Source organism: Arachis stenosperma, chromosome 8 (genome assembly GCF_014773155.1).
Source record: "Arachis stenosperma cultivar V10309 chromosome 8, arast.V10309.gnm1.PFL2, whole genome shotgun sequence".
Classification (NCBI taxonomy): domain Eukaryota; kingdom Viridiplantae; phylum Streptophyta; class Magnoliopsida; order Fabales; family Fabaceae; genus Arachis; species Arachis stenosperma.
The window spans coordinates 40,758,099-40,782,750 of record NC_080384.1 but is presented as its reverse complement, the minus strand read 5'-3'; the positions used below and the strand labels follow the sequence as shown (position 1 = coordinate 40,782,750).

The 24,652-nt window shown below is 33.7% G+C and overlaps 4 protein-coding genes across 11 annotated transcripts; 3 read left to right on the top strand and 1 right to left on the bottom strand.

Annotated features, from left to right (window-relative positions):
* Window positions 1-1,822: 1,822 nt before the first annotated feature.
* On the bottom strand, window positions 1,823-2,308 carry LOC130945993 (uncharacterized). Its single transcript, XM_057874675.1, has one exon. The coding sequence runs from the start codon at window positions 2,306-2,308 to the stop codon at window positions 1,823-1,825; it is 486 nt and encodes a 161-aa protein (XP_057730658.1).
* Window positions 2,309-3,938: 1,630 nt separating this feature from the next.
* Window positions 3,939-11,578, top strand: LOC130943623 (thymidylate kinase-like). Of its 6 annotated transcripts, none has more exons than XM_057871582.1 (10): window positions 3,940-4,331; window positions 4,780-4,936; window positions 7,856-7,934; window positions 8,040-8,093; window positions 8,333-8,390; window positions 8,732-9,085; window positions 9,701-9,812; window positions 9,967-10,026; window positions 10,538-10,642; window positions 11,078-11,578. In XM_057871582.1, the coding sequence occupies exons 5-10, from the start codon at window positions 8,353-8,355 to the stop codon at window positions 11,195-11,197; spliced, it is 789 nt and encodes a 262-aa protein (XP_057727565.1). In that variant the 5' UTR covers window positions 3,940-4,331; window positions 4,780-4,936; window positions 7,856-7,934; window positions 8,040-8,093; window positions 8,333-8,352; the 3' UTR covers window positions 11,198-11,578. The 6 variants fall into 6 exon arrangements, with proteins under 6 accessions (XP_057727570.1, XP_057727565.1, XP_057727566.1 ...); XM_057871581.1 differs by having other exon boundaries at window positions 3,941-4,331; window positions 8,729-9,085; XM_057871587.1 differs by lacking the exon at window positions 8,040-8,093 and having other exon boundaries at window positions 3,939-4,331.
* A 2,474-nt stretch (window positions 11,579-14,052) lies between these two features.
* Window positions 14,053-18,534, top strand: LOC130943622 (probable ubiquitin-conjugating enzyme E2 25). Of its 3 annotated transcripts, none has more exons than XM_057871579.1 (8): window positions 14,053-14,220; window positions 14,403-14,511; window positions 15,411-15,542; window positions 15,630-16,646; window positions 16,760-16,823; window positions 16,897-17,036; window positions 17,130-17,441; window positions 18,046-18,534. In XM_057871579.1, exons 1-8 carry the CDS (start codon window positions 14,141-14,143, stop codon window positions 18,328-18,330), a joined length of 2,139 nt encoding a protein of 712 aa, XP_057727562.1. In that variant the 5' UTR covers window positions 14,053-14,140; the 3' UTR covers window positions 18,331-18,534. The 3 variants fall into 3 exon arrangements, with proteins under 3 accessions (XP_057727562.1, XP_057727561.1, XP_057727563.1); XM_057871578.1 differs by having other exon boundaries at window positions 15,411-15,548; XM_057871580.1 differs by lacking the exon at window positions 14,053-14,220 and having other exon boundaries at window positions 14,264-14,511; window positions 15,411-15,548.
* A 2,716-nt stretch (window positions 18,535-21,250) lies between these two features.
* On the top strand, window positions 21,251-24,055 carry LOC130945992 (uncharacterized). Its single transcript, XM_057874674.1, has one exon. The coding sequence runs from the start codon at window positions 21,251-21,253 to the stop codon at window positions 24,053-24,055; it is 2,805 nt and encodes a 934-aa protein (XP_057730657.1).
* Window positions 24,056-24,652: the final 597 nt, after the last annotated feature.

Sequence of the window (24,652 nt, the reverse complement as noted above, 5' to 3'; positions counted from 1 at the left end):
TGCTAGTGAAAATGAAACAAAATTTTTTTCCCATGTTTTCGGTCTCATTGACAGTGGAAGGTGGGCTCTCCACATAAAATACAAGCACATATCTCATGGATAATATTAATGGAGGAATTAATGATATTATAATTATTATAAGGAGGTGGAGGAGTGATGACTACAAGGTTAATGGTTAGATAGTTTCATCCATAAACGAGCTAATTTTAATCTTGAGGAATGCATTTTTTCTTTTGTGATAATTCAATTGAGTTAAAAATAAAATATCCATGGAAGATACAAATATCTAACATATCAATTAGAAATTCAAAGATCTCAACAGGGCTTCCTAAATATTTAACTCTGGACGTATTTTATGTGAGGAACTATTACAAAAAATTTAGTTATAGTAAAATACAGAAGTGCTGGTGGTTTATGCCTGGGAAGAACTTAGAGGTTGGTTTGAAGAATAGATAGCAATAATAAACTTATGGAAATGTGTTACCATGCTCAAAAAAACAAAAGGTTGGTTGAAGTATATTATGAGCATGGTGTCTCACTTTTTGAAGTGTTAGAAGGTGATACTAGTGTTGTCTACTTAGATGATGAAGAAGATGTTGGGCAGGAACCAAATTAAAAGGGGATGCAAACCAAAATCTTCGAGCAAAGGGGCAGTCTCCAGCCAAATGGGATTCTGTTTTTGGGTTGGCTGAATGGTTTTGATTATGTACTTTAATGTCATGATATGCAATTTCGACTCTGAAGTTTCCATCCTTAGCTTTCTTCCATATGAAAATGTCTTATTGGTCTATCCTAGGAATAAGGATTTCAATAATTTGTTGAGCTTCAAATGGTAAAAAAATTTCTCTAATTGCTTTCCAATTCTAGCTCTTCTCTTGATTTATAAGCTCCGACACAGTAGACTCAGCTTCCAGTGTATTTGGAGTGTCCATGGCTTCGAGCCATTCTGTTTGAGTAGCCAAGGGTCCTTTCATATCCTCACATTTCTGCCATCTCATATCCTCCAATATCCTCCTTTTTCCACTACACTTTTGGCTTGCCATATACTTATCCAAGTATAACTTGGTGAGAAGCCTAAGTCTGAGTTAAAAAAGTTCTTTCTCTTATAGTATTTTCCCCCAATAGTCCTGGTAGCTAGGAAATTTGGGTTCTTCATTAATCTCCAACCTTGTTTCGCCAAGAGAGCCATGTTGAAAGCATCAATATCTCTGAATCTTAGGCCTCCCTATTGCTTTGGCTTGCATAGCTTATCCCACTTGACTCGGTGTATCTTCCGTTCTCCATTCTTTGATCTCTAGTAAAATATATTTATCATTGATCTGATGTGCTGGCATAGGCTTGTCCGCAGTTTGAAATAGCCCATTATGTACCTTGGGGTCGCTTGAGCCACTGACTTTATTAACACCTCTTTCCCTGCTCTCGATAACAACTTCTCGTTCTAGCCTTTTAATTTCTTCCAAAATCGCTCCTGGACATAGTAAAAAACATGCTTCTTCGATCTTCCAACAAAGGTTGGTAGTTCAAAGTATTTTGAGTACCTTTCTACAGCTTTTATCCCTACTCAATCTTGAATGATCATTTGTCTGTTAGTTGTTACATTTCGGCTAAAAGACAACTCCGACTTTTCAAGGTTTATCTGTTGTCCCGACGCACTTTGATAAAAAAAATGAAGCTTTTTTAACTGCTTAAATAGCTTGGATGATGCTCTAGTAAGCAGTATACTGTCATCCGCAAAAAAAAAGATGATTAATTTTTGGGCTGTCTCTAGCTATCCTTATTCCCTGTATGATCTTACTGTTCTGTGCCTTCCTCAAGATTCCTGCTAAAACCTCAGCATAGGGTATGAATAGATAAGGGGATACGAATCCTCTTGACTTAGTCCTCTTGATGGTTGGAATAGTTTGCTAGGTCTACCATTTATGAAAATGGAAAAGGACGTTGTGTTGATACAATTCCAGATTGTTTGCGTCAATCTCTTCGGGAACCCCATAGCTTGTAGAACCTCCCTTAAGAACTCCCATTCATTTCCATCATAAGCTTTCTTCAGATCTAGCTTCATCCCGATATATCCTTTTTGGCCAGTCACCTTTTTCTTCATGTAGTAGAAGATGTTAAAAGTCACTAAACCATTATCCGTTTTCAACCTCCTGGGAACAAAAGCACTCTGGTTCTCCCTAATAATCTGGGGGAGAAGAGTTTCATCATATTTGTCATTGTCTTGGTTGCTATTTTCAGCACCACATTGCACAAAGAAATAGACTTGAACTCTCTTGTGTGTTTCAGTTTCTCCATCTTCAGAATCATGCATATGTGTGTGTGGTTCAAGAGTTTCGGATCTTCCCTTTCATTCAAGATTCTTAGGACTATTCCCGTGACATCCTTTCCCACGACATTCCACATCTTTTGATAAAAAAAAAAGCCAGCATTTCATCGGGATTGGGTGCCTTTGTAGGGTGCATCTGGTGCAAGGCTTAAAAAACCTCCTCTTTAGTGAAGTCGGCATTTAGAATATTAAATTTATCCTCATCAACTCTCCTCTTCACTACCTCTTCAACCTCCTATACCTCCAAAGTTCTTTTTGATGTAAACAGCCTCTCGAAGAAATCACACATTACTCTTTAAATATGCTTAAAGCATTCGTTATCCACAATTTCATCCACCTGGTTCCTCCTCCTTCTTTATGAAGCCTTGTTATGAAAGAATTTTTTTTTTCGATCCCCGTGTTTTAGCCAACTTGTTCTTTATCGTTGACTCTACCACACCTTTTCCACCTTTAAGAGCCCATCCAAATATGCTTCTACCCTTCTTTTTCTCCTCAAAACTTCTTTACTTTGTGGTAAAGTGTTTAGTTGGTTTAGGATCCTTTGTGCCTCTGTAATCTTCTTAAGTATATTTCCAAAGTTTTTTGTCACCCAAATGTCTAGCTTTTCTCTGCATAGCTTTATCCTCTTAGGTATATTTCCAAAGTTTTCCTTCACCCAAAGTTTTCCTCCAATACCTTTTGGCATTCATCATTTGTTAATCAAATTTTTTCAAAACAAATTTTGTGCACTCCACTTCTACCTTTCTTTTTATCACCTTCCAGAACTAAAAGAATTTGACAATGGTTGGGTTTATACCTATTAAGGTGATAGACAATAATTTTGGAGAACACTTATTTCCAATCCATGTTTGCAAACGCTTGGTCTAGTCTTTCCTGAATATTGTTCTCCTCTAAGTGTCTATTTGTCCATGTAAAAGAGTGCTCGACAAGGCTTAAATCGAGCAACTCGCTTGTTTGAACCGCTTCCTAAAAACCTTTAACCTGTGCAAACGTAACCGAGTTTCCTCCACTTATTTCTTGCTTTCTCAACACTTGGTTGAAATCTCCAAATACCATCCATGGCCTGTTGGTAACTCGGCCTAATGTCCTGAGAAGCTCCCAGCTTGTACGTTTATTTTGGTTTTGCATACAGTTATAGAAACCCGTCGTTCTCCACCACTTATTTATTCCCTTGATCTTGACTTTCATGTCTGTATGATTTGGAGACATAGATATTATATTAACCTCCAAAGAATTGTCCCATAGACAAGCCACCCCGCTCCTCTTTGCCTTCCCTCTCCCTGATAACCGACTCCCACATTATTTTTGTAGTTCTCCTTTATATCTCATGCTCATAATCTCATTCGCCTTCTTCTTTGTCTCTATTAAAAAGACAAGGTTGGAAACTTTCTGTTTTAAGAGCTTGTGCAAAGCTCTCATTGTCCATGGGTTCCCAAGCCCATGACAATTCCAGCTTAGTATTTTCATGGTGCTCAATAGGGCTGTCCAGCAGCTTTCGTCGTTGTGCTCTCAATTTTCAGTGCCATCTTCTTTGCCTATGGCTCTGCTCCTTCTCCTTTCTCCTCTTCACCTCCACCATTTTTCCTCTTCAGGTTCATTTCAACCAGCTTTGTTTTGTTTTTCTTGCTAGGGATTGATTTCCTGGCTTGCCTCTTCTATTTTCTGCTACTTTTTTTATTACCTCTAGCTGCTGATTTATTAAGTCATAGAGTCTGTATGTTATCTTCATATCATTTTCTTTTTTGGTTTCTAGCTCCTTCACTTATTCTTCTTTATTATTGTTGATTTATTCTTCTTCTTTTTTCATTGTCTTCCCATTTCTCTCAATTCCTCTTTCTGTTTCTAGTTCTTTTTATATTAGCTCAATTGAAAACTCTTTTTGTTTTATCCCTTTTTTGTCAGCATGTCCTAGATCCACTCTTAGTTGGGTGGCTGCTTGGGCTGTTGGCGCAGGAGGTTGGCCAGAACCTTCTCCAATATCATGACCACTCGAGTCCAACATTGTCAGGTTAGCCAACTTGTCCATAAGTTTTTTAGTGAGGTTTTCTTTCAATTTTCTATTTTTTGTCGTGCTCTGGTTTTATCTCTTTTTCTTGTTTTTCTTGCTCCACTTTCTTCCCTAGTAGCTAGTCATTTCTAAACATCCATAGATTTCCCTTTAAAACTCTCTTAAGATCTATCTCTTTTTTCAAAAAGAACTAGTAGAGTTTAGGTCTTACTTCTGTTACTCTGAATCCCTTAGGATTTTTTCAAATATTAGGCATAGTAGTTTGGATCCAGGCTACATTAATGTGTTTGTTGGTAATGAGCTTTTTCACTATGCTTTTCTTTTAGAATCTCACTCCTTCAGAGATATCTTCATAGTCATATATTATCCATGCTTTTTCTTCTTCCACCGTTTCATTAGTGTTTTGACGATTTTATTCTTCTTCCTCACCTGTCATGTTTTGTTTCAGGATCGAAGCCGAGTTACCCTTTCTTAATTGCTGCTTTGGAGTGGTTCACAGTTAGGAATAGAGGTTTTCACTATAGCAAAATAGATGTTTAACACTACACTTCCCAAACCCTAAGAAAGCAAACCTTGGGATTGGAAAGAGAGGAATTTCAACACAGGTACACTAATATTCTTCATAATGATATTAAGTCTTACTCAACTCATAAAAAATAATGTTAAAAAATTGAAATTATATATGGTCCACATTAGGTAAATAGCTTAATTAAGTTTCTTTTGAAAAAAAAGTTTAAACAATAAATATTTATATTAAAAGTAGCTTATAAATAAGTTATTTTGTATTTGGTTTTTTAATCCTAAAAATTTATTTTAAAAGAAGAATAATAAAAACTTTTTATTATAAAATAAGTTATTTTTTAATTTTTTCATAAACACTTAAATAACATTTTAAAAAGTGATAATTTAATTTAAAAAATTACACATAAATATTAATACTATAATTTTTTATAAATTAAAAATAAACAAAAAATATTTATAGACTATTTAAACTGGCCCAAAATCATAAAAACGTATAAAGAAATTATGCAAATGCATTAACTAAATTACTAAATTAAATTAAATAATACATATAAGTTTACGCTTAAAGAAATTTACTCTCCGATACATCAAAATAGATTGGTAAAAGAAAATAGAAAGTTGAGAGAAGCACTGCCAAAAAATAATGATTAATTCAAACTTCAAATACATTAGCCACTCACTTTAGGAGTTTTTTATTTAAATAAATTAAAAAATTATTTATTGAAATAAATAATTTTAAAAATAATTACAAAAATACGTAGCATGTCTTATCTCACTTACAGTGTAAGCGAGATATAGTAAGACAAATTTTTAACAGTTATAAACAGATGTGCAACCCTTGGCATTCTCCACATACATTTCATATCTTCTTCTTCTTCGTTTTTCTTCCAAAAAAATGAATAAAAATATCCAGTAGTAATGGATATGTGGTTGTCTGTGTGTATCTCAATTGTCGTATGAGAAAGAGTGACAATTGGGTGATATTTGAGTATGAATCTTTTACTGTTACGCATTCGGCGAGTAAGTTCCTTATCCAAGTTGAAGAATTTGATATTGAGTAATCTTGGTGGTTTAGGGAGAAAAAAGATTGGAGGATTAGGTATAGGTTGCTAGCACTATTGAAAAACGGAGATTTTCGGTTTCGTCTGTTTCGCCTCCAGGATGACAAACATGTGCGACTCATGTTTGACATCCATGGGAGAGTTAAATCTTAGTGCTAACCTCATTCATCAGTAACTGATTTAGCGACAAACGCCATCGAAGGACCCTCTGCTCGTGCCGGTTCTTGCTCTGTTGCGTCAACCCTATCAACTTGTCAACAGTTGCAACAATAACACGAATTCAATTTACGGAACATCATAATGAGTTACAAATTCGGAACACAAGCAAACCATAAAGGATGGTTACTTCGCTGCCATAGGATATATGAAAACCTGTCGGTCAGGTGGATACCACATCGAAAATCTCTGATATATCCAAAACATCAATATTGGAGTGCAGTCAATTATGTCTGTCGTATCTCGGTGTGCTGTAGAACACAGTGAATGGTAGGTCCATGCAAGCACCACTGAACCCCAAGACAGACCACGGGACGGCTGAAAGTCGGCAAGTAGTGGCGGCCATCGGAGATGGACCAGGTTGTTCGACTTGTCCGTCATCAGATAACCCCAATCAGTAACATGATGTAACACTTCGCATACTGTCAGAGTGTCTCTGGATTAGTGGTGTCAGGCATATGTCGAACTCGGTCCCGAAGCCATGTTAGCTTCAACGAGAAAGGCTCCTTCCTTTGCATCCTTTGCTGCTGAACCACTGGAGGCCTGACACCAAGTAGACGCTCCACTAACTCCCACGCCTCAGTGTTGTACCATATGTAGAAATTACGGAAGCACCCCCACTGGCTTCCCATGCGCGCGTATCCCGGGGTGGTACACAACATCTTATAGGGTGATGGTGCACTCACCCCATGGCAAGTGAAATGTGTGGGTATCCAGACGCTAGCGCTCCATGAATGCCATGATAAGAGAATTGTCAAAGACGAAGTCCCTGAGAGGCACTGTGTAGCCAAAGCCAGCCTCCCATAAATACAGAGTGATGACGTCCAGTGGTGAAAGCGTGTGACTCACTCGCCGAGAAAGAAGTAGACGAGGTCTCTGACAACAAATAAATAATCACAATTAAAAATATATTATATACGTGCATTGACATAACAAACTGAGTTAACTATTATATACATTTATTTAACAGAAATTTATAAATATATACTAACTAAATTTATTTAAATAAAATCTTTTACGTTAATAATTACTAAGTTAATAAATATTTTCTTAATACGTTAATTAAAATAAAAATATTTAGTAAAATAATTAATAATTTAATTAACAAATTTTTACTTAATAATTTAATTTAAATAAGTACAAAATTATATAATTGTTCACAGAAAAATCTACTTCAATATTTAATATTTAAATTAATAATTATGTATTTAAAAATTTAATCACAACAAAAATTAAAACCATATTCCTAAAATCATACCTTATGAGTGACTTGTTGCTAATGATACATTTAGCCACCTAAATCATAAATTGTATTCTAGTTCTTGGCAAATATCTTACTAATGGATATACATATATGCGATAACATAAACGTAAAGATAACAAAACTAACTGCGAAGTCGGGGTGTCATGTCGCATTCAGTCGATTGATGTTTGAATCATGTGCGCTATCTTAGTGTTACTAAATAATATGGTCAAAAAAGGATAGATATCAAAATTTCGTTGTGAATGATATGTATGTATAGGTTTCGCCAAAACTTATTTCGTTTACAATCTCGTTTACACTATAAATAGATAAGATTTTTTTTATGACCAGATAAAATAAAACATGCTACGTATAATAAATAATTTTTTTAATTTATTTAAATAAAAAATCTCTCACTTTAGTACTTTAGGAATAGTGCATTATTAATTTATTTTTTAGCTAAATTTATTAATTTCAAGAAGGGCGCGAAAAGTGGGTGAATACAGTGAGTGATATGAGAGGCGCGAAAACCCTAAGTTCTCAGTGCCTCCTTCTCTGACGGTGATTTGCTCTTTCTCTCAACTTCGCTCTGCTCTCTGTCTCTTTTTCTGATGTCTTCCCTCTTGTTTGCTTGATAATCTTCAATTGTCAATCATAAAATTGCAGGAATGATGCATAGGACGGATCAATGGCGGCGTGAATTTGATTCACAAACATTTAGTAATAATGCACTCTATGTGTTTGTTATTTTGCTTCTTAGAAATTGGAATCGTTTAATTACTTCCAGTTTAGTGTTTCAATAACTCTCTTGCATTCTATGTATATTGAAGAATTACTACTCAATTGCTGTCATGAAATAATTTACATATCTGGTTTATTACCTCTGCTCCACTTTTGCCCATTTTCTTCTTGAATTTCATGATTATGCTTTAATTTTATACGTTACTATTTTGGTTCAGTTTAAGTGCTGGGCGAGGATATGATCTGTGGCACTTGTACCACAGCTTCTAAATCACTGTAAGAACCATTTTCTTCTTAAGCTTTTAACTTCAAATCTTATTTTATTCATCAAAATTTAAGTATGGGTCTCTCCATCCCCTCCCCCCCCCCCCCCCCCCCCCCCCCCTTCTTTCCAACCTTCTTTTCAGTTATACTCTTTGAAAATTATACCCGATCCATAATAGTTCTCAGTTCAACCAGTGAAAAGTTTTCTTTGGTAGAACGCAAAGGCTTGCAATGTTTGATTTCTTTTCTTTATCTTTCTTTTTTTTCTTGTGTTCATACCGTGTTCTCTATTCTTGGTGTTTATCTTTATTTTTGTACTAATATTTAAGGGGTTGGTTTTTCTTTTGTAGAAGTTTCAAAGCACTATTGTTGCAGAAATCATCCAATTTTCGGGTTCAGTTCTTCTCCAATTGCTCCCCTAAGAAGCTAAGAATGGATAGTAATCTTAATTGTAGCATTGAGGGCAACAAAAAGGTGTGTAGAGGTGCCTTGGTTGTCCTAGAAGGCTTGGATCGTTCTGGGAAGTCCTCTCAGTGTAGCAGACTAGTCAATTATTTTGAGGGTCAAGGAATTTCTGCTGAATTATGGAGATTTCCTGACAGAAACACTGATGTTGGGAAAATGATATCTGCCTATCTTACTAACACTTCACAGTTGGATGATCATACTATTCATCTCCTCTTTAGTGCCAATCGTTGGGAGAAGAGGTTTTGTGTCTCCCCCACCCTTTTCTGATGATTAATAAATGTTTACATTGTTATCCGTATAATTGAAGACTTCGCGTATAAACAATAAGATGGACCTTTATTGAAGTAGGAACTAGGAAGCTCAGGTTGATGGTTCCAATAAACTTGTGCATTTTGTAATCTACACCATATTATGTTGGCATAACTGATAACAAAAAAAATCAATAACTGCTGCTTAGCTTGATGTTATAATACCAATCTTAAGTATATGCAGGTTTTTTAGCTTTGAGGGAAGCATATCAAAGAAATCTGATAATGTATCTGAGTGATTCTCATGACTACACTAATATGGCTGATATGACTTTGCTGATATTGTAACAAGATGTATATCCTGGATATTTTGTTGCACTGGGTTATCTGTATATTTTTGCTAGTGTTTTTTGGTTACAAGTAAATTCTAATGTTACTTTGAAATATCTTAAATCAAATCAGTTTTTATGTATTTATGATGGTTAGTTTGGACTAGTACTATCTGTTGCTTATAAAGTTTTAAGTATTTTTACAAGTTAAGGTAGTTTGTAAACATATTTGAACTCGTAGATCTTACATTCAAATATGTGTGTGTTGACTTTGTAGGTCACTGATGGAAACCAAACTCAAATCTGGAACAACTCTCATTGTTGACCGCTATTCATATTCTGGTGTGGCTTTCTCCGCTGCCAAGGGACTTGATATTGAGTGGTGTAAGGTAAATTCTTAAGTAATCTGTTTTCTGTTGCGGTGAAAAAATCAAGGGCGCAAATGAGAGCTTCCATTCTAGTTAAGAGTTTTTGTAATGTGTTTTCTGTTAACTACACTAATAGGTTCTATCTCTATTAGTTAATCATGAACACATTTTTTAGGCTCCAGAGGTTGGGCTGCTTGCTCCGGATTTGGTAGCTTACCTTGATATTCCACCGGAGGTAATATGAAACTTCTTTCCGTGTAGCCAATAGAAAAGTTCTGTTTTGGGCAAGTTTTAAGCCTCAATCCAATATCTGCTTTATTAAAAATAAAATTTTACTTTCCACTGGTTTTTATTTTCTTTCATGCTGGGAAAACAAGATTTTTATTCTACTGAAAGAAATCCATGCTTCTTTTCTGAAGTGTTTCTCGGCTTTGTTCGATCTTGCTCAGATTTTTTTGAAGTAAAGGGAGCGTGGGAAGTTGGGACAATAGTTACATCATACATGTATTACCGTTTTCCAAGAGGGTGTTCTGTTCTTAATATAGAGATGTGTTGTGCTGTACTGCTATTTCGTCTGTAAAATTAACACTTTGATATAAACCTGAATGAGCTTTTGGCACTACATGCACATGGGTTTTCCGACCTCTTTCGGTGTTGTTGGCTAGCATATTTAAGTATTGGTTCATTCATGTTGGTGTACCATTGTTTGTTTATTTGTATTTTCCCATACATTCCATATATATCAGAAAGCCGCAGAAAGAGGAGGATATGGAGGTGAAAGATATGAAAAGTTGGAGTTTCAGAAGAAAGTTGCTGAAAGTTACAAAGCTCTTCATGATGTCTCCTGGAAGGTAATTGGCTGCTTATATGACCACTGCTCCTGGAATTAACAGTTCTGACATTAAGGCTATATTTGATAAGTGTCTTAAAACAGAAGAAAATATAGACATTAGGCAATGAAGATAATGTCTATCACAACTCTTCCTAGTTTTTTGTAGACAAAATTTGGTTAATTTTTTTAGAGAGGAGATATTTTACTTGTTCCTTTACTTGTATCTGTTTCTTTCTTTGGACACGTTGGTGTCTTTAAATGTCTCTGGTATTTCTTAGGACTATTACCAATCAAGGCCTACAGATTTTTAGCTGACTGTCACTCTGTGTTTCACTTTTTTGGCTTTTTATTTTGTTGGCAAAGGGGGTGGAATTTAATTCTAAATAAACCTTCTTCTTTTGTTCTTGTTTTTGCCTTTGTTCCTCTTTTTTCTCTTTCCACTGGCTTGGTGCAGTCTGTAGATGCTTGCCAACCCATTGAAGATGTGGAGAAACAGTTACAGGAGATTGTATTTGAGTGTGTCGCAGAGTGTCAGAAGGGGAAGAAGCCGCTCTCCCTCTTGTGGTCAAAGTAGACTTGTTATACTCTTGAAAGGGATATAGACAAATATGTGAGGATCAATCATGAACCTTACAATATTCGGTTGTGTTTGTTTCATTCTTATTTCCTATGTATCATTAGTTAGACATTTGTTTTCTATATATATATAATGGCAAATAGGCTTTTTGTAATCTTGGTGAGAGCACTGTATAATTAAATTTCACTGTAAGTTAACCTTTATAGTTTTCTTTTTTTTTTGGTCAGAAACCTTTATAGTTTATACACTACAATAGAGTTTCTTGGCTATGGTATTGAACTATTGAAGTTCATATCCACCAATTTGGCCTTTTTGTCCCCAGAACTTTTTCCTACTATTATGTATGTATTTATCTACATGCTTACGGTATCAAATTGTCAAGGCTGGAATCTACTTTTTCTTTGTGCTTTTTAAAATCATTTTTTCATGTCTCATTTAGTCATTTATGTCAATATTCTATACTTTTTATGAAAGTGCCTTTTCTTCTCATTTTTATCCTCTTGACAACATTTAAAATAATGTTTTCTTTGTTCCTGTACAAAATTGAATTAATCAATATACTAATATAATTTTGGCTGTGTACCAAATATATATATATATATATATATATATATATATATATATATATATATCAGTAACCATAGTTAATGCAAATAAAAATATATATTTGATGTTTTATTAATATTTTATTAAATTATTTAAACAAGTTTAATTATTTATTATAAATTTAGTTATTTTATTTTGATAGATTTAATTATTATAATTAATTATTTAGTTGAAAAAATTGTGTGTATATATATATATATATATATATAATAGTTAATTTGGTGATTATTTTTAGTATATATAAAATATTCTTCTTAAAATAATCTCATAAGTTTGGTGCAATAAATTCCAAATAAATTTCTCCCTAGTTATCCATGATAGAAAGCTTTAAAAAGTTAAATTTGGTGGCATAAGCAATGCTGGATGATTTTGTTTATCAAGCAACGGATAGATAGATCATAGAATCTTACATTTGAAGACACTAAATAGTAAATACAGTCAACTCTCAAAGTTCACAAGTAAGACACGTAAGGTTCCAATTCCATACTTAGTGACAAGATGGTAAATATAGCAAAAATTATGTCCATTTCAGGAAGAAAAAGGATTGGCTTTGGGGCAATCTATATTAATCTCCTTTGACAAGGCGCGAAGCCATGAAAATTGAAAGATTTCAACCTTCCATTAATAAATTTCCTATATAAATATTCTTAGGGTTTTTTATTCCCCACCCTTTTCAAGTATACTTTAACAATATTTTTCTTATTTTTCCAGCTCGTTGGTAATGTTTTTTGATTTACTAAACACATGTCATTTGTATTACTTAAAAAATTATCGATATAACAATGAATTTAGATCCTCAAGTTAAACTTTTATAATACTGCTAGGTTGACGGTTATTATGACTAGATTAAATCAAGCGTCACATATACAATATACAGTATGTAACATATAATCAATTAATGATTAATAAAACGAAAAGTTATGGTACCAAAGTATTAAAAATAATTTATTAGAATTAATCTAATTATTCTTTTTACCCCAATTGACTGATAAAATCCAATTATTGTCTTCGAGAATTGAGGAGGTAGAGTCTCTACTCTCTACTAAAAGGTTTCTTATTTTTAATTTTTATATGTCACTATTCACTTCCTAGAAATTGATACTTTTAATTAAAAAATTATCAAAATAGGGACTATCTTGAGCAACCAGATTTTTCACATATCATTATAGTAACACAGGTTTGATTAGTTTGGTACTTAATTAATTTTTTTTAAATATATAAAATAATATATAAATTTATGATAGTTAATTTTGTATTTATTTATTATTTTTTTATATCAATCATAATACATATACATAAAAAATCAATTATTAATTAATTATTATATAAAAATTCGTATTTGACAATAAAATTCTTTTATTATATCATTATAAAAAAATGTATATTTTGTATTTCATATCATATTTCATTTATACTACAACTCTACGAGTGAGTTAAATAAGACAAATTTTTTATCTATTTACCGTATAAATAAAATAAAGTTAAAAAATAGTTAACTACATAATTGTTCTTATTTCACTTGTGAATACGTCACAATTATATATATATATATATATATATATATATATATATATATGTAGGTTTATTTTTCCTATTTAAAAAATTCATATCACAACAATACTAATAAAAATATCAATTATGTTAGATATATAATAAAATAAATTATTAGTGTATAATATATATTAAAATATAAAATACACAATAAAATAAATTAAATTGTATATATATTTATATATAAATATATGATGATTACTTTTTTACGTTTATATAGTATTTTTGTAAAAACATATTTCATCACATATTTTATTTACAAAACTTTAAAAAATTAAAGAAAGAATAAATGAAAAAAAAATATTACTTACACAAAAATGTCTTTTTATTAGAAAATAATTAAAAAATATTAAATAATTTAATATAATACATTTTAGTTATTGTCTTTACAAAAATATTTTTTCTAGCCACCAAAAGAAATAAAAATGCGAGATTCAACGAATTTTCATTTATAAAATAGTTTAATTTTAAAATTTTGATATTTTTTTTATGACTAAAATTTTAATATATTAATAATATAAAATATTTTATTAATCATATAATTATAATTATTTAATTATTTACATAATTATTATAAAAAATAATTATTTTTATTAATATGATATTATGTAATTAAATACACGTGATTTTATACTGATAATGAAAATAGGGTTTCAAAATCGAAGTTTGAATTTAAAATTGCATAAATCCCCACACAAAAAACCAAGAGCGAGTCAGGAACCATAAAAAATTGGCTAATCGTAAATAAAAAAAATTAGATCTTGCCGCACTCCTTCGCCGCCGATGATGAGCCGATCGAAATTGGAGCCGCCGTGTCATCAGCCGCCGTGCATCCCCAAATATGCGTCCCCCGACACCTCCAAGTCTCTCTCTATCCTTTGCGTTTTTTCTCTTTTTAGTTTTTAATTTTATTTCACTTCCTTACTCCGCTTACCTAAACAAACACCTTGAAGAAAAAAAGAAAACAAAAAAAATACTCACTCTCTTTTGCTCTCTTGTATTTTTCATTTTCCTTGTTTCGCCGTGGAATAAATTAAAATAACAGAAGGAAAGCATATTCTTCTTCTTGTTCTCCGAAGATGGAGATGGACCCTGACGTTGTTGAAATTCTTCCCCCAATTCACCGAACTTCCAGATTGGTTAAGCAAAATCAGGTTTTTACTTTGTTGATGATCCTGCTCCTGCTCCCACTATCCTTTTTATTTATTATTTTTTTAAAAATATAATTTTGGCTTTGCGAGGTTTTCTGAATTTGATCAAAGATTGCATCTTTTTAATATTATTTCATCTGGGTGCTTATTTTGTCAGCCATGATCACCTATGATCCCCTATTGGAAGATCTTCGTCCTCTTTGGGATTTACTTGTTTTTTTGTTGCTCTTCTCTTTCCTCGACATTTTTGCCCCTTTTTTAGTTGGCTCTGTTGTTCATGTTTTTATTATGACATAACTCTTTGCTATCGTTATGCCACTTTATGGTAAGTGGTAACCCTTCGTTATTGTTTCTGTGTGTGAGCATAGAATTGATTGTGTTTACTGAGAACGTTCAGTTGTGAGTCATTGCTATTTTGCGGTTGTATCCAATTTTTTAGATCGAATTTTGGAATTGATTATGCCTTCCTGTTATGTTCTATTGCTCTTTTGGGTCTTCAATAATGATTGAAAGTTAAGGGGCTTTGAAAACAGATAATGGCTATGCTATGCTTTGTAGTTTGTACAACCTTTAGCTTGGTTAAGATTTTCCTATTTGGACTTTACATAAACTTTAGTGATGATCTTATTTCATTTTTACATAGTTATGTTTGTAGTAGACAATATGGTTAGTTAACGCCAACAATTTTACGTGCATGGTGAAGTTATGGAAGCCTGTCAGAAATCTGTGATCCATGCTATAACTTAAATATGGCAAAATTGTAATCTAAAACACTTAGGTGTGAAGGCACTGCAGCTATGTTTGATGCAAATGTTTGCTACTTAATTTGTGTTTGAATATATGAATGTTTCTGGTCTGCATTTTCCTTACTCAGATAGAATAATTCTATTTTACTTTACTAGGCCATTCCACAGGATGTGATTGAAATTGACAACGACGATGATTGCGAGGATTTAATGATAATTGGTGAAAAAGTTGGTAAAAGTAACAAGGGGAAGACAATTGAATCTATTCACAATGGCTATGGCAATCAAGTTGTGGTTTGTATAACATTTGTTCTTTATATTTATCTTTTCCAAGATGAAACACGAGTATAACATTTTGCTTGGAATCATTTCCAGGAAAGTGGGTTTGAGACTTCTTCTGGTCATTCTTCGGTACCACATAACCTAACAAGTGTTGATGCTCATGTTGCGGATCTATCATATGATGATGACGAGGATGCTGATGATGACTACATTGATTTTATTTCTGAAGAGTACGCACAAGTCGATGAGTATGCTTTATTACAGGCACACTTTGATAATGTGGATATACCTCCCGGAATTGAGGCACCGTTTACTTGGTTGCCAGAATATGAACAAGGTTTGAAGCAAACTGGGAATAGTTCTTTGCATCCTTGGTATCCTACACAATCGGATGCTGAAATTCCTCAGGTGATAGAGTCAGCTAAATCTAAAATCATAGGATCTTCAACAGGTGCTTCTAATTTTCAAATGAACATGGGTGATGTTGATCACTCCTCTGGAATAAATTTGGCTTCTCAATCTGCTCCTAGTAAGAAGAAAGTAGCTAATTCACAACGCAGGGTTCGTGGTTCGCACACGTTATCAGGACCCCACTCATCTAAGTCTCAATGGTTTTCAGGACCTTTCCATGTTAAAAAGACGCCTGCTATTGGTTTCGTCGGCAATTCAGAGGCTGTGAAACCACCACCGGCAGGTGCACCACCATTTTGGAGGAAATTTAAAACTGCTAAGAAGCTAGGTGGCAGTAGCAGTTTGTACCATCCAAGTTTCATTGGACAGAATGGATCATTTCATCCACCAGGAATGGAATCAAAAGGCCCATGGTCAACAAATTTTCAGAATTTTATGCCAACTTTTTCTGATTACAATGCCAATTCAACTAGCTATGGTCCACTTGATTTTCTTCATCCTCCTCCTGGGCATATGCAGTTTAACACATCGGTTAACAATTCTGCCGGAGAAGGAAATAGTGGAGATAGCCCAGTTGTGGCCATCTCTGATGAGGATCGGGATGAAATCATGATGAAATTTCGAAGTTTTAAACAATTTGACACTGTTGAAGATCCATCAGATCATCGCTTTGTTGGCTATAACTCTTCCTTGAAGCAGGTAAACTTTTTAGTCAGCATTTTGATATACATTTTGTTTTATTTCTAAGGTTAATTGTTTGATAGTACCATGAATTGACTATTTTGTTTTGCCATTGATTATTTCTTGAACAGCATCCAAAGAATTGGGCTAAAAAAATCCAGGACGAGTGGAAGATTTTGGAGAAGGATTTGCCAGGTCAGTTTGTTACTGTGTTCCAGTTTCCAAATGGATGTTATATATTCTGATTCTTTCAATTTCTCCTCATCAGATACAATATTTGTCCGAGTTTATGAATCAAGGATGGATCTTTTGAGGGCCGTTATTATTGGAGCAGTGGGGACTCCTTATCATGATGGTCTTTTCTTCTTTGATGTTTTCTTCCCCAGTGGCTATCCCAATGTACCGCCGGTAAGTGGTTGATGATAAGCAAATCTAGTTCACACTATTTTGTCGTCTACTCTCTTTAATTTAAGTCTTAGACAAGAGACTTTTTCACTGCAGCAAGTTTACTACCACTCTGGAGGTCTTCGACTCAACCCGAACTTGTATAATTGTGGCAAAGTATGCCTTAGCCTGCTTAATACCTGGTCTGGCAACAAGAACGAGAAGTGGCTTCCAGGTGTTTCAACAATTCTGCAGGTTCTGGTCTCTATACAAGGTCTAATTCTGAATACGAAGCCTTACTTTAACGAACCTGGATATGCACACATGAGTGGTTCCGCAAATGGTGAAACAAAGTCCCTGCAGTATAATGAGGACACATTCATCCTTTCATTAAGAACAATGATGTATATGATGAAAAGGCCCCCAAAGGTATGATTCTAGTCTTGGTAATCTTATATCTCAAACAAGATATTTGTCTTCAAAAGTTTGATTGCCATGTTTACTTGTATCATCTCTCGTCTTTGTATCAAGCTCAACTTTATGAATTTGGTTCTTCTAAAGTGGAAAAATTGGTATAGTGATAAAGTGAGGGGTTAATCACCTTTGAATTTGTAACTTCCATCATAAGTGAGCCCCACTATCTTAATTAAAGGGTGATTAAATACTTACTTTTTCAATTTACCAATATTCTCACTTTAGAGGAACTTCATCCCAACTTTATGTACGGTTGACAGGTTTTGAAGATTGTTATATTTCTATGTTGTTGACCTTTAATTACCATTCCGAATCATCAATAATTATGACCTACATCTGAGAAACTGCTATGTTTACTATATTATAATGATATTTCTGGAGTTCACAATACGTAGCGATGAAGGTAGTTTAGTATACTTCGAAAAATGGAATTCATGTCAATGAAGAAGAATCCAGCAAGTGCCAGAATAGGAAAATTTTCTATTGTGGATTCCTTGAACTTGTGTTTGTCCCATTTGAGGTTTTGAAGTTCAACTGTCCATTTTATTTTTGGTTTCAGCATTTTGAGAACTTTGTTACGGGGCATTTCTATAGCCGAGCTCATGATATTCTAGTGGCATGCAAAGCGTACATGGAGGGTGCACAAGTTGGATGTTTGGTCAAAGGTGGGGTTCAGGATGTCGACGAAGGCGACAAAAGCTGCTCGAAGCAGTTCAAGGAATCTCTAACTGGATATGTGAATATGATTGTCAAAGAGTTTGCAAAAATTGGAGTTAAGGACTGTGAGAAGTTCCTCTCCACCAAAAAAATAGTGAACAAGCCTTTGTCTTTGCCTGCAGCCTGAACATTCTCATTGTGATTACCAATTTTGAGACTTTGATACAAAAGGCTTAACTAAATAGAAGGTTTATGTTTATGTGGCTAACACTTTCAGGGCACTGCTTTCTGCACATAGTCTTGGATGATGTATATAGTTACAGTTGCAGATAAATATTTAAAGGACATTGCTAAGGTCACAGGAGATAAATATGTCTATTCATGATCTCAATTTGGCTTCTGTCTGGTTGCTTTTGACTTTTTCCTATGTTTCTTTTAGGGTTACGTTGACAACACTGCATTACATAAGATATTAAGATAGTGAATTTTATGGTGTTTATGATTAAAGTGGTTATGATGGCTATAATATTTTGGTAACAATTAAAAAGTGCAACTAAAATTAAGGCAATATTTTTTTTACTATTTAGTAATATTTTTAAGTGTTTTTGACACTGATAAAAATGTTTTCGAATTTTGTTATCGATAAAAATGTTTTTAAATCATTTTAAAACGTGTCAAAAGTGCTTAGTTGTGATTAAAAACCTTTTTCCATTAAAGAAAATGTGTGATGTGATTCATTTGCTATACAAAAAACTGTTTGCCACATCATTTTTTTACGTTTGTAAACAATGAGAATATTTTTGTCAATAATAAAATTTGGAGAATTTTTGCTGGAGACAAAATAATTTGATTGTGTATTTTTTTGTGTTTTATCCTATTTTTAATTTGATTGCATTTTTTATTTTTATTTTAAATAAAGAAGTGTTGTTAAATAATAAAAAAAATAGAATTTTAATTTTCATTGTATTTTTATGTATTGTGAAAATTTTATAACCACTTTAATCATAATCATCATAGAATGTATTTACTAAGTTACAAACTATTCAAAGTTTTTAATACTCTTGGTGACTTTTCAAACATAGCCGGCTGTATACTATATAACCTCTCATTCTAATTAATTTGACTTGAATTATAAGGTTAAGTTTCTGTTCTTTTTTTCTTTTCCCAGTTCCCACTAGAATTGCGAGACTTGTTTAAGAAAAAATGAGTATTGTTAGCTTATAACCATGAACATGTGATCTAATAGTTACTTTACTTGGTCTCTTATTAACTAAGTGATGTAGATTCTATCCCTCATTCTTGCGAATGAAAATCATTTTATAGCCAGACTTTTAACCCTTAATTAAAAGTTTAAGGGTCCAAGTGATTAATCATTGTTTTATATATATATACATATAAGAAATTGTGTATATAATTTTGTATGGTGTATAATGTTCCGTGCCTTTTTAATATGAAATTATAATATTTTTCCTGATGTACCCTGTCCTAGGGGGCAACATCTTATCCGTTGTTCACGGATAGATGGAATGCACTAAGAAGTCTTCATTGCTAACTTGTTTTTTGGTCTTTGACTCCATATTCTTCTGCCTTAGGCTATGTTTGATTAGAAGGAAAGAAATAAAGAGAAAAGAAATAGAAAGGAAAGAAAAGAAAGAAAAGAAATTGAGTAGATTTTTATTTTCTTTAAATGTGTTTGGATGAAAGAAAAATAAAAAAAAAGAAATGGTATAAAAAGACAATTTTTACCCTTATATTATAAAATATATTGAAAAAAGTATTAACGAGTGATGAAGAATTATTCAAAGTCTTTGTGGTCAACCATACTAGGGAAGACAAATAAATAAATAAATAAATAAATAATAACATTTGAAATATCCAAGAAATTGTTTTTTCGTATTCTACTATGCATGGGTTGAAAATCTCTAAGGAAAGGAAACTTCCCTGAAAATGTATGAGTAGAAAGATGGTCGAATCAACGTCACAACTCTATCTTAAGTATACTACATCCACTCCTAGTGATCTCTAACCAATAAAAAGAACCACAAATTTCAACGCAAATCACAATCATGGGAACTCGATAACTTCGGAAGGAAATATATAAAAACGAAATCGTTCTGTTTTTATTGGATGTCAAAAACAAACGACAAGAGAGTGCTAGCTCACTCCGTTTACTGAGTCATTGCTGGGGTCGAGGGACCGCCATAGTGTTTGGAGCTAATGCAATTGAAACCTTAGGAATCAAATCAGTAAACGGCGTGAATTAGAGACCGCTTAGGGGTTAGTGATTAGAACTATTATGATTATTATTATAGTAGATTATGAGATGGACTAATTTAACTTTAAATAACTGTAATAATTAGGGGTGTACATATGGATCGGATAAAAATTGGATTTATCTTGACTCAAACTTTAAATAATGATTGAATTTATTTTTGAGATTCTTACTCGATTCTAAATCCGGTAAAATCTTACTACTTTCGAGACACACTAAAATCGGGTCTAAACTGGTAAAGTTCATTCTTGATAAGTTCTATGTAAAAAAATTATGATGCAATTATTTATAAAAAAAAATTTGTTACTGAAAAATTGATATCCATATTTAAACTTGAATTTATTTATAAATTTTAATTTTATGCTTCTTTGATATATTTTCTAATTCAACAAATATGATTAAAAATAAACCAATAAATTTATAATTAATACAACATAATATTGGAATTAATTTAAAACATATATCCCTTTTTCAGTCCCCTTAGGGGGCACATGAACCGAGTGAAGCCGGGTTCGCCTTGACTCGGACCCAGTCCTAAATAATGATCGCGTCTATTCTTGAGACCTTTATCCAGTCTTAATCCTGGTAAAATCACATCAAATTCGCGCCAAAAGTGTTCGAGTCCGAAGCGAATCTTCAAGCCGAGCCATGTATACCTCTAATAATAATAATAATCTATCTAACTAGTTTTTTTTTTTCAAAGGATTCAAACTCAATGTTTGGTAACTACTACTATGTAGTAGAGACATAGAGAGATTATATAAGTAAACTCAATTCTTCTTTTCTCCCTCAACCACTCCTCTCTCATAACATAAACAAACTCTTGATCATTGTTATGGATCCTCTTCTCTCAGTTATCTTCTTTCTCTTCACTTTCTTGTCCATCAAGTTTGCCTGTTCTGCTTCAGAACTCTCATATAACAACCACTGTAACTCTTTTGTCTCATACTCAACACCTTCCAACAAAAGGGTGAACACTTTCCCTCTTGGTGATACTCACAATGGTTACTTCCAAGGAGGGAAGAAGATCACTGGCCTTGGAAATGGAGAAACATGGAGCCAATTCTCCTTTTACCTTCAACCAAGAAGAATCCAAACAACTGAGGACTCTCACTTATTCAAACTTGAAGGCCTTGTTTCATTCAGGAGCACTCTTGCATGGAACTTCACCTATGTTCAAAGCCGAAGTCACCGGTCGAGGAGTATTCGTCACGGTAGTGATCTTGTAACTTCTTTTAAGCTTGAAGGGTTCTGGTCTGAATCCTCAGGGAAGGTTTGCATGGTTGGGAGAGGCACTTGTTTTTCCGAAACAGGTGAATCTATTGGCCTTGAAGCTGTGTTTAAGCTTAACAATGTGTTCAGTTCAAGTAATATCAGTAGCATGGTCATTGGAAAGTTGGAGAGCTTGAGTTCTGAGAATGATAAGAGTTACTTTGAACCAATTTCTGTGTTCATGTTCCCAAAAGAAGCATACAAGTATACCTTAGATTCCACAGAGGCAGATAAAGAATGCTCTTCTGGAATTGATGCTGAACAAGGTTTGTCATTGGATTCAAACTCCTTAAGTTTTTGCTCATATTCAATCTCAAGAGCCATTGCTATGCTCCCATTGGATTACTCTGATGTATGCAATTCAACTAAGAATTGCACTCCTATTGATGGCAGTTCTGGACAATTGCCAACACTAATGTCTTTGAAAGCCATTCAGTGTTCTCATTCTCCGAAGCATACGATGAGGGTTCTTCTTGAATTTTCAAATAATAGTTACTACTACTATGGTATGAACCAAGGAAAAATTCCCCAAAACATATTAGTAGGTGAAGGGTGGTGGAATAAGAAGAGCAATGTTTTGTGTGTAGTAGCTTGCCATATCAAGGGAATTTCATCTTCCGTGGATGGCACTCGTGTTGACGATTGCTCAGTGAGATTAAGATTGAGGTTCCCCTCGACTTGGTCGATCAAAAACACTAGTAGCATAGTTGGGGAAATTTGGAGCAACAAGACTGCAAATGAACAAGGCTACTTCAAGAGGATCAAATTCAGAAATGATGAAGCTCAATCGGTGGTGGTTGGTCATGGCTTAGAGTATGAGTACAGCCAACTAGAAATAGCTAACAAATCATGCCACAACCAAAAACCTGTTAAAGGCCAGGGGAAAAGCTATCCAGAGGCACATTCTTATGATATGAGATTTGATATGTCAGTTAGAGAGTCAAGAAAAAGAGTAGCTTGGGGTTATTCAGCTCCTTTATTTGTTGCTGATCAATTTTATGATTTGGGGATGCCTATGTTTTTGGATTCTGTTTCAAGCTTCTCAGATCAAGTTCCTCATCCTGATATCCACAGCAACAATAATGGTAGCTTGTTCAACATTAGCTACAAGATTAGCCTCACACCGCTGTCTCTCTCAGGGATAGATGACAAGAATTCTTTCTTCAGTAATAAGTCATTTGAGTCGGTGAAGCTCACTGCCGAAGGAATTTATGATGCTCAAGGTGGAACCTTGTGTATGGTAGGCTGCCGCGAAGTTTCCTCAAAAAATGCTACAAATACGCATTCTTTGGACTGTGAGATTATGGTGAACTTTCAGTTTCCACCATTAGGTACAATCGATGGGAGGCGCATCAGGGGAAGCATCGAAAGCACGCGCAAAAAGTCAGATCCTCTTTACTTCAAGCCTTTAGACCTATCTGCATCAACAAATTACGTGATATCATTAAGAAGGAATGCTTGGAGAATGGATATGGAGGTCATCATAGCACTGATATCCACCACTCTAGCATGTGTTTTTGTTGGATTGCAACTCTACCATGTAAAGAGGAACCCTGATGTGCTACCCTTCATCTCAATTATGATGATGTCGATTCTCACTTTTGGCTACATGATTCCTCTTGTTCTGAACCTTGAAGCTCTTCTCAGCCAAAATCCTAACAACAAAAACATTGTATATGGCTTTGTTGGATGGCTTGAAGTCAATGAAATCGCGGTGAGGCTAACAACCATGGTAGCTTTCTTGTTGCAGTTCCGGCTCCTATACCTTACTTGGTCATCAAGAAAGACCAACGGAAGCAAGGAAGGTTTCTGGAATGCCGAGAAGAAGGCAACATTTGTCGCCTTACCCTTGTTTGCAGCCGGTTTATTGGTCGTATTCCTGTTCAAATTGAAGAAAGGTCGAGCTCCAGCTTCTATATACGCCGGAGGGTACTACAACCGAGAACCTTCCTCTTGGGAAAACTTCAAGTCTTATGGTGGTTTAGTAATGGATGGTTTTCTCTTGCCACAGATAATTTTGAACATTTTCTCAAACATAAAGAGGGCACAAATTCTTTCATGCTCATTTTACATTGGAACTACATTTGTGAGAGTGTTGCCACATGCCTATGATCTCTACAGGGCTCACAATTATGCTGAAGTAGATAATTTTGCATACCTGTATGCAGATCCTGATACAGATTTTTACTCAACTGCTTGGGATATTGTGATCCCTTTGGGGGGTATATTGTTTGCTATCATTGTATACTTGCAGCAACGTTTTGATGCTCTTTGTGTAATGCCTCAGAGATTCAAAGGGTCATTTGCATATGATAAGGTGCCTGCAGAAACTGAATTAGAAGGAGAAGTACAAACAACAAACATGTAATGTGCACTTTTCTGAAACCAATGTGAATTATAGTTTTTCTTTTTCTTAGTAATGTATTTAGGGGAACACAAGCAGAGTTCTCTACAAATCTATTGTGGTTATGAAATTGTGTTTTGTTGTGAGTTTACTGTTAGTCTTTTTAAAATAAATTTGGTATTGTAAAATGACTGTTCATGTGGCTGATGAGTTTGGCTAGCCATGTATACTATGAAATTTTGAACCTATATAAGATTCAGTTTAGATATACAGTTTAATTAATTTTTTTAAAAATAGTTTAAATAATAAATATTTATATTAAAAATAGTTTATAACTAAATTTTTTTGTATTTAGTTTTTAAATTTTAAAGTGCTTATTTTTAAAAAAATATGATAAAAAAATTTTTAGTATGAGAAGTTATTTTTGTTTAATTTTTTCAATTAAGTACTTAAATAGCTTTTTAAAAGGTTACAATTTAATTTTAAAAATTACACTAAAATTAATACTACTATTTTTTATAAGTCAAAACTTCAAAAAATAATTTATAAAACTTCCCAAACAGACTTTAAAAGTAGCGTTCATTTGTTACTTTTAAGAAAGTGATTTTACAACTAAGCTTT

Coding starts and splice junctions, on each gene's coding strand:
- LOC130943623 (XM_057871581.1), top strand. CDS start 8,353: ATGATCTGTGGCACTTGTACCACAGCTTCTAAATCACT. Junction 9,086..9,700: donor GCCAATCGTTGGGAGAAGAG/GTTTTGTGTCTC, acceptor TTGACTTTGTAG/GTCACTGATGGAAACCAAAC. Junction 9,813..9,966: donor TTGATATTGAGTGGTGTAAG/GTAAATTCTTAA, acceptor CACATTTTTTAG/GCTCCAGAGGTTGGGCTGCT.
- LOC130943622 (XM_057871578.1), top strand. CDS start 14,141: ATGATGAGCCGATCGAAATTGGAGCCGCCGTGTCATCAGCCGCCGTGC. Junction 17,037..17,129: donor GCTATCCCAATGTACCGCCG/GTAAGTGGTTGA, acceptor TTTTCACTGCAG/CAAGTTTACTACCACTCTGG. Junction 17,442..18,045: donor TGATGAAAAGGCCCCCAAAG/GTATGATTCTAG, acceptor TTTTGGTTTCAG/CATTTTGAGAACTTTGTTAC.
- LOC130945992 (XM_057874674.1), top strand. CDS start 21,251: ATGGATCCTCTTCTCTCAGTTATCTTCTTTCTCTTCACTTTCTTGTCC.
- LOC130945993 (XM_057874675.1), bottom strand. CDS start 2,308: ATGCATGATTCTGAAGATGGAGAAACTGAAACACACAAGAGAGTTCAA.